Raw genomic sequence first — 9,517 nt, forward strand, 5'->3', positions numbered from 1 at the left:
CTATCAATAGATTTATATATGTTTTGTTTGTTACATCTCAGGAATAACAGTATTGTAAATTCATGGGGTGTGACAGTTTTTAAGGACACGTAATCTCTAAAATGAAGATCATGGATATGAATAAATAAATAAATTTTTAAAACTAAAAATAATAATTGTAGTAAAAAAACATTTGGACTATTAATTTTCATTATTTTTAGATGGAACACCTACTTGTACCCATCTTGAAGATGGATGCTTTACACGTTTTGGACCTCGTATGTAGAGGACCTCATATGTAGAAATGCAGTCCACCCTGCATTAAATAATTTTTCTTTGATAAATACAAAAATGCCATTGAAAATTTAGATAAATATAAAGATGCCGTTGAAATTTCTAAGAAATTTTGGGGTACTATTGGCATTTATTTTGTTCTCGCTCTTATTTGGTGGCCCCACCGGGCCATCGAACACTATAAATAGTCTGGGCGCTTTTGTCTAGGGGATTCAACAGTTGAAGAGAGAGAAATAGACAAAAGTAGAGAGAGAGAAAAAGGAGAGAGATGCAGGGAAAACCCTAATTTATCTGGTTTTGACCCTATCTTAGAAGGAAGCAGTAATGGCGGCATCTACAGGCGACGTGTGGAGATCGCGTGTCAGGCAATGGCGGATTCATGTTACAAATTGCGGATCTTTAAGGCTTAGTAGAGAGGCCGCCTCTCCTCTTTATGAGATGGCCGAGCTATTCTCCATGAAAATAACTCAGATCTGATCTCAAGGTACTAATTTCTCTGTAAATTTATCTTTTTTGGATAATTTGAGTGTCGATCTCTTGTTTATTTGACCTGCATTGTTTAGATGGATGCCTTCTCTGTCACTGAGTTGGTACATTGCACTGACAGTTAGGCTTTATATTTCTTTTTACTTGGTGGCCTTTTTCTTTAATTTTTTTTTTTTTTTTCTCTTTTACGAGGGGTACGAGGGGTTTTAGGGTTCCTGAGTTGCTTTTGGAGTCAGGTTTTGTTTCTTCTTTATAATTAGGTGCTTTCTTCTTTAAAATTAGATGGGTACCAGATTTTTTGATCCATTTATGAGCAAAGTATCTTTTTTTTTCCTTGTTGATTTTTACATTTTTTTTTTATGGATTTTTTGTTGAACTTGAATTTTTGCAGGAAGTTAACGGTGTCAATTGTTGGTAGAATATGACATTATTATGTCATTCAGCTTAGATGCTTGCTCAAATATTATTTTTTTTGGAATTCTCCTGCTTCTCCGTTGGTTTATTTTCCATGGCTCAACAGATGAAGTCCTTTAATCTTTTTGGATATTCATCATTTTGTGAGACTTTTTGGGTCTCTCCCGCTCTCTTTCTGTGATTCACATGTAGGTGTAAAGTGCAACACAAGAGCGTCCATATTGTTCGTCAGTCCTATAATGCTATGTGCTAAGGGAAAAAATAGAAATTTAGCGGGTATCAATTTTCTATGGTGCAGTATCTTTGATTTTCCATTTTCTCTGTTTGTTGAGTGATTCCAGTTGTGCCGATCTTTTGTTGAAGTAACTCGGATACCCTCTTTTTCTTTTTTATCTCCTTTCTTGGATATGGTATATTTTGAATATATTTTTTTCCTTTTTTTCTTTTTTTCATTTCTTATACTTGTCTTTTGTTTTCTTTTCAGGTACTGTAATTGCCCTTTTTTTTTTACTAGTAGAATTTCATGATTATATTGTTTTTTCTCATACTAATGACTAGAACATCTCAAGCTTTATTGGTGGAAGGATTTGTCTTTTTTGTTGTGTCTTTTGGGCCTTAGGTTGTTTAGCTTGCCTTAATGGATTGGTTCCATTGACCTTTATTCGTATTAGCTTTAGATTCCTTCTTTTTCTCCTTTACTTCCTGGAAAGTTAAAGCTTGATTTTATTGATTTCAATTGCAATTAGCTGGAGATCTCTTCATTTCATTTTTGTCTTTTTTTTTAAAAAAAAATTTATTATTTCTTGTTGCTTGAAGCTATATTGGTGGGAATTTTCCGTATTCAGATCTAACATTTAACCCCTTTCTTGGCTCTAAAGCTGGATTTGTAGATATTGGTGAAATGGCAGATGTGCCAAAGCTATTGTATATAGTAGTTGATGATGGAATTCAAGAGAGTGTGGGAGGGGAAAGGAAGGATGCAAAGGCCAATAAACCATATCGGTACACCCGATCCGTGCTACAGAGTACTCTGCAGTCCATGGGGTGCAAAGCACGCCATGCTTTCAAGGTGAGGATTTTTTCTTAAACTGTTGTTCACTGATTGTTGAGTTTGTGCTTTGCTGACAAACACTTAATTGCTTAATCTGCTTCTTGATACCCCCAATTGTGTATCTGTAAAAGTCATTTAAATATATTTATTTGCAGGTGAAATTATTCCAAATTGAAGTCCCCATTTTGTTAACTTCTGTTATGTTGTGCTTCTTTTAACTTTATATGCCACTGCCACTCAATGGGGATCGAGATCCATTTCAGTAATTATGACAAATTTCATCCTGGGTCAAGATTTATCACTATCCATCTGAAGCATATACTCATTGATTTGCATGGTAATAAAACTGGTTGAAAATCCTTTTGCTGAACTCTTTACAAAATGCACATAGCCTTCATTCAAACAAGTTCTTTTCACAATATGTATCTAATAATTTAGCTGAAACTTTTATGAACATTGTTGTACTTCCCTGTTAAGCTAAATGAAAATGAGACTGGGAAATGAGGAGTTCTCTCATTAAGATGTCATGCAATAGCCCCAACATTGTCATGGGAATCAGAAAGCAGACAGGAGTATAATTTTGACCCCTGGATACATATTACTAGATGAAAATACTCATGGTTAACTATTGGTGAAAAAAAAACATAATAGAGGTGAAAGCACTAACGGTTTTGGGAAGCTTGTAAGAGAATTTCATGGATTATCCCAAGGGCTACCATTTGGAGTATTGTGATCTACAAGGAATGATTGAGAGGCAAAAGTTGTCATGGGGCAGAAATCCACTGTACCTCTCAGTGGAGGCATGATGGAGTAATTGGTGACAACGATGCTAAATTTCGATCTAAATTTGCTCTCTCATCCCCATACTCTTTTATACTTGTTGAAAAGTTGAGGTAAAGATAAGTGCTTTAAATATGGCTTAAGTAATGTATATCATTGCGTCACTCTGAACCAGGTTAGCAGAATATTTATGTTAATGATGACAATGCAATTGATGCAATGTGCTTCTTTCTTGGTTTGAATTTATCGATTGAGCTTTTATTTTGACATGATATTGTTATTTAACGATTTTTTGGCATAATAGTGTTATTTAAACATTTTTTATAGTTATTGTCTTTCATTTTGTGGGATTTAAGATACAGATCTTTCATTTTGTGGGATCTAAGAGATTGTCAATGACTAACTAGCATTTTTTCTCAATCATCAGATAAGCAAGAGGGTTTTTGAAATTATGAGAAGCGAGTTTTCTAGCAACAATCTGTTTTCTGATAAAGAGGACATATTAAGAGCAAGTGATTCTGAAAGATCTTCATGTGAAGGATTTAGCACAAGAAGTTCCACAGGGCCAGCAGAGGTTGATGAGCCCTTGATCCGTAAACAAGCTGATAAGATTAACAATTTGCCATTTGAGTTGTACAAAAGTCGCACCACTGTTGTTGTTAGTAGAGAGACATTCTTAGATGTTGTTTGTGATGCTCTTTCTGAATACAAATATGTTGGTCCAAATCAAAGAGCTGATTTGGTTCTGGCTTGCAGGTATGGGATCTTCATTGTTTTACATCATATTTAATGTTTATACCTGAAAACTTTTCATGCTCTGACTTGCATTAGGTTGCCACTTCAATGAACTTGTAGTTTTAAGAGGATTAGGTGGTGACTTCAACTTCAAATTCATATGTTTCCTTTATTTAACTGACCATCAAAAGATAAAGGCTTCTTTTATTTTATTGTGTTGTATTTTTTGTGTTGAATACCTGCATGTCGTGACATTTGAGCTGACCGAACTTTTTGACATAGCTATATAAAGGAAGCGAATTAGATTAGACAGTGAAATTGTTTTATCTATGAGTGGCAGATAAACAGCGTTTTAATGGCAATATTACCTACTGGACTGTATTGAAAGGACATCTACCATAGCTGTCTGATCAAACAACTAACACTATTGAAAATAGTACCATTGAATGATTCTTCTCCGTTCTTGATCATGACAAACTTTGTGATCTAATCAAATCAAACTTTGCAAAGTACTTGACCCTTTGCTGTTGACCCTCGAAAGAGCAAACTCAAATTTTGGCTCACGGGAAGCAAAAATTAAAAAAATTGAGTGCTTTCCAATCCTTGCTCAAATATTTGCATGAATACATAAAATATGATGTCCTTGGGTGATCTGACGATCAATTCCAGGGTTAACAGAGGTCTTCATGTGTGTGGGGCAGAATGGATATTGCATGCTACATTGCTGGAGTACAGATACCAAGAGAGAAATAGAAATGTTCCCCGATGATGCAGAAAGGAACTTATCAAAGGTTGACATTAACAGCTTAGTCAATTTTCAGTGTTATTTGAGAATTCTTCCCACTTTTATTTAATGGTTTACAGAAAACCATTTGTCTTGCATTGATGTGGATACCAAGATTTGTACATTATACCATGTTAAGTTTTGCAAGCTGTTTGGCAAAGAAAATGATTTTTTTTTTGAGATCAAGGTAATGAACAAAAAATAAGTAAGACAATATGTGGCAGCACGCCAATCTTCTTCACAGAATGCTTAGTTTAGATGGACTATGTACAAGGGCATCTATAGGCCCTTCATCCTTTTGTCCGCTTTTGTATATGGGCAGTTCTATAAGCCTCACCATGTAAACTACTTTAATGTAGAGTTCAAGTTGTGACTGGACTGCTCTTGGTCCTCCCCTCAGGGACCACGATACAGGCTGGGCTAAGCTTAGAGGCCAACTGTATCGAACTTTATGTACCTTGTACTGTGTTCGCTTTTATAAAGTTAACAGTTATCAAAAAAAATGAATAAGACAATATGTGAAAATGATGCAACTGCTCTTTAGCGAGAGTCTAGCAATGAAAATTGAAAGATGGCTAACTGCATTACACACTCCGAGAGACTAAAAAGCAAGAAATACAATATGAACAGTAATGCCCTTAAAACAGGTTGTGTATATCCCCTCAATATGACATCTGTAAAAACACTTCTAAGCAGAAGTCCAAATGAGAAAGGTCTCTTAGCTACACAATTTAGTCATCTTTGAATGAAGTTATAGAAGGCATTTGTTACTTGTCTTCCTGCAGTTACTGTATAAATATAAATATAATACTTCTGCCATGGTACATCAGCAATTTGGAGTAGTTATGCACCTTCATTTCTATACTTGCAGTAATTAAGATTATTGATACACCTTCATTCAACTATCTTCTTATTATAAGGAGTATTCATATGCTAGATCTCTGTGATTCCTCCGCCTACCTTTTTCTTCTCCTTTTATTTTATGGACACTCATCATATGGCAATTCCTTTGGTTATGCTTAAGTTTTACAGGTAATGTCAGTAACTCGCTGCTATGTCTTATATGCTTTCTGTCATTGTTTTAGAGTACGGGAAAGGAAGGAATCTGTGACCATTCTGCTGTGTGGTACTAGTGGTTGTGGCAAATCGACCTTATCTGCATTATTGGTACGTGAGCTTATCTTTCTTTTGAATTGCATGTATTTCTTGGGATTATCCTTAAACTATCTGGCTGGCTTTATTGTGGAATTTGATTTTCTCCAACACTGTTTTTTTGCTGTGATAACTGAAATTACCTATCATGCAATGAAATTGAGGCTGCGACTTGTGTAGGTACCTGCATGTGCATGTATGCGCACACACGTGTTTTTGTGTATGTGTGTGTGGGGAGAGAGAGAGAGAGAGAGAGAGAGAGAGAGGTGTTGGCTCACAATAAATTGAAGACATCTTTATCTCGAACAGGGTAGCAGATTGGGCATAACAACTGTAATATCCACTGACTCAATCCGGCACATGATGAGGAGCTTTGTTGATGAAAAAGAAAACCCATTACTTTGGGCTTCTACATATCATGCTGGTGAATGCTTGGATCCAATGGCAGTTGCCAAAGCCAAGGCAAAACGGAAAGCTAAGAAAATGGCAGGTGTTTCTCCATCATTGTCCAAGGAAGAAATATCAGATGGATCTGCAAACAAGAAGTCTGAATCCAAGTCCACTGATACAGCTGGTGGTATTGAGCCAATAGGCCCAAAACAAATGGCCATTGAGGGTTTTAAAGCACAAAGTGAGATGGTAATTGATAGTCTTGATCGACTGATTACAGCCTGGGAAGAGCGGAATGAATCTGTGGTTGTCGAGGGTGTTCATCTGAGCTTAAATTTTGTGGTAAGTTTTCAAATAAAGCTCACTCTTGTAATTTTATTCGATTAATTACTCATCACTTGTGAATTTTTCTTTTGTGTGTGTGTGTGAGAGAGAGAGAGAGAGAGAGAGATACTAGAGGCGGAGAGAAAGAGAGAGGGGGAGAGAGAGATTTGCATCAACACAATCAATATAGCAAGAGCTGACATAAATGCAAACACACACACACAAAACAGAAGTATTGAATTCTATCTCACTGAATTGTGTGTGTGCGTGTGTGTGTGTGAGAGAGAGAGAGAGAGAGAGATAGAGATCTTTTGTGTTCAAGAAACAATAACTTCTTGTCTATCAGGAGCATATTCACTAACAGAAACCAATGTAAATTTTCCTTCTTGTAGAAAATTGTCTTTCCCATTCAAAAAACTAGAACTTCTTTTCTATCAGGAGCATATTCACACATTCATTATTTCCCTTGTTTATGTAGATGGGTCTCATGAGGAAGCATCCCTCTATTATCCCATTCATGATATACATCACAAACGAAGAGAAACACATGGAAAGATTTGCTGTGCGTGCAAAGTACATGACCCTTGACCCTGCAAAAAACAAATACGTAAAGTACATCAGAAATATACGAACAATCCAAGATTACCTTTGCAATAGAGCTGACAAGCACCTTGTCCCTAAAATTAACAACACCAATGTCGACAAAAGTGTAGCCGCCATTCATGCTACAGTCTTCAGCTGTTTGCGAAGGCGAGAGGCAGGGGAACAACTTTATGACCCAATCACCAACACAGTTTCCTTAATTCACGAGGAGTACAGGAACAAATGTGCTGCTAATTCTCTAAGCTCAAAGGGGATGTTTCAGTTGATTCAAAGAAAGGGATCAAGTCGACATTTGATGGCACTTTTGAACACTGATGGGTCAGTTGCTAAGGCTTGGCCTGTGGAATCGGGAGATGAGAAGGGGAATGGAAGTGAGAAGGGGGTTGGGAACCCTATGTATGGGCCTTTGTTGATAGGGAAGGCAGAGCCTGTGAATTTGCAGTTTGGGAACTTTGGGATCAGTGCATGGCCTAATGATACGGGGGGTACGAGCCATGTGGGAAGTGTTGATGAGTCGAGGGGTGACGGCACGGAGACTGGGAGCAGGTATTATTCGTCGTGTTGCAGCTCTCCAAGGTTCTCCGATGGACCTGCCAAAGAGGTTCTCTCTCTCTCTGTCTCTCTTTGTGGTTATAAAGGGTTTTTATACAGTCATGGGGCACCTGTCTTCTCTCATCTTGGAGATGGCATCATCATCTCTCTCTCTCTCTCTCTCTCTCTCTCTCTCTCTCTCTCTCTCTTATTGCTGTTATCTCAGCTTTCCAAAATTGATGAGCAATCCTGTCTTGAAACACACAGCATTCTGGTTTAAACTAGTGTTTTACATTTGGAAGAATCAGATACAAATAGTTGTGAGATGCCTCTGGTTTTCTCTTTGCAGCTCAAGGAGGAGATAACAGTTTCTGGTAGTGAGGAAGAAGCTGATGAAGCTGCAGATGCTTATACCGATGAAGACTTGAGTGATGTGGATGACAAGGAAATGCATGAGGAGGTATTTTTCACATATCAAAACCTCAAGCATTGTCCATGTTGCATTTTGTATTGCATTTATAGCTTCATTTTGAGCACCAACATTAAATAAAACTGAAGAGTTTCTTGGAGTCTCATGTTTGTTGAGGAGAAACTATTCTGCCCATTTACTAATCTGACTACATAGTATTTGGGGCATGCTGGTGCATGATTAAGAATAATATGTCCCATATGATTATAATAACAACATGAGTTCCTGACCATGATGGACGGGAGGGTACCCCCTCTTCATCACTCGCCAAGAGTAGAGGCGCTAAAAACAGTTGGTCGTTGTTGTTATTAGAATCACACAAATCGTAGCATTTTTTTTCCTCAGCGTTATTGTAGTATCAAGGATTTTTGGGAGAGAATGCACTCTTTGTACTGAAGCCTTTTTCAACCATTTCAATCTGTGTTCAGATGGAGGGTTCAGTTGATGAACAATCAACAAAGTCGGATGAGGAGTACGATGATCTCGCCATTCACGAGGGGCAGGAAAACGAGTTTTGGTCAGAGAAAGCAGATTCAAATGGCAATTGCAACCTCGAAAATGAGACAAAGGAGGGCTCTAATGGAGATGATGAATTGGTGGATAAATACACACAAAATTTGGAGTATTTTTTGAGGACAAGCGAACCTTTGACAGAGCCCTCATGTTGTTACTCTTCGTTGTTGAGCGAACAGAACACACGAAGCATGCCCGCTGAGGTGAAAGTATCTGAAAATGGATCACCCATTATTACTCCACGGATACATAGCAGATCCTTGAGCATACCGGCTTTTGGTAAATACGGATCAGTTCACAATGGATTGATCCTGTCTGGAGCCCCTCAAAGGTAGCATTTGGGTTCTCTCTTTCTCTGTGCTTTGTTGGGCTGTACGAGGAGGGGAGTAAAGTTAGGGTTTTGAGGAGTAGTTTGTGGTGATGATGATGCTGATGGTTATGGTTGTGGTTGGAATTTATCTTTGTCTCTAATGGAAAGAGAAATGGGTTGGGTTTTCTTAGCTCCTTGAAGGGTTGTTGATTCTCTGAATCAGTTAACTAATGAATTGAGTATGCGTTGGTTCTAAGCGACGATGTTGATCACAACAACTAATGAATTGAGGTGCGCATTCGCATATAAGTTTGACTAAACACCTTGATCACTATGGTCTACAAGTGCAATGTACCATGCCGCTCTGTCAATTCAGCTAAAAAAAACGAGAAACAAATCATAACCACCTTGTGCCAAGACTAAAAGATTGATAAAGAAAGGCCCTAACCTGGATCTATGTTATTACGAGATGACCTAGCAAGGTTACATTCAAATAAACCTTAATACAAAGAAAGCTGAGAAAAATAACAGGTCTTACTGGTTTGAACTTCATGTAGACCCTCATTTTGGCTAATTGGATTGTTAGGTGACAAGCCCTAAACCTAGACTTTAGACCTAGTACATATTTTACTTTAAGTCATACTAGGACCTGTTTGTGTATCCGGAGATGCATAGGCTAGAGCGGTGCGTCTCTTGGAAGAT

General features: G+C 37.6%; 1 protein-coding gene across 2 annotated transcripts; it reads left to right on the forward strand.

Moving 5' to 3' along the window:
- Nucleotides 1-480: 480 nt before the first annotated feature.
- LOC18422733 (P-loop NTPase domain-containing protein LPA1) lies at nucleotides 481-9,135 on the forward strand. 2 transcript variants are annotated; one of them, XM_006827352.4, is made up of 8 exons: nucleotides 481-757; nucleotides 2,052-2,242; nucleotides 3,432-3,760; nucleotides 5,609-5,690; nucleotides 5,985-6,407; nucleotides 6,868-7,593; nucleotides 7,873-7,983; nucleotides 8,421-9,135. In XM_006827352.4, exons 2-8 carry the CDS (start codon nucleotides 2,075-2,077, stop codon nucleotides 8,838-8,840), a joined length of 2,259 nt encoding a protein of 752 aa, XP_006827415.1. In that variant the 5' UTR covers nucleotides 481-757; nucleotides 2,052-2,074; the 3' UTR covers nucleotides 8,841-9,135. The 2 variants fall into 2 exon arrangements, with proteins under 2 accessions (XP_006827415.1, XP_020526830.1); XM_020671171.2 differs by lacking the exons at nucleotides 481-757; nucleotides 2,052-2,242; nucleotides 3,432-3,760 and adding an exon at nucleotides 4,414-4,530.
- Nucleotides 9,136-9,517: the final 382 nt, after the last annotated feature.

Source organism: Amborella trichopoda, chromosome 7, assembly GCF_054954075.1.
Source record: "Amborella trichopoda isolate Santa Cruz 75 chromosome 7, AtrichopodaSantaCruz75HAP2 v2.0, whole genome shotgun sequence".
In the NCBI taxonomy this organism is placed as follows: domain Eukaryota; kingdom Viridiplantae; phylum Streptophyta; class Magnoliopsida; order Amborellales; family Amborellaceae; genus Amborella; species Amborella trichopoda.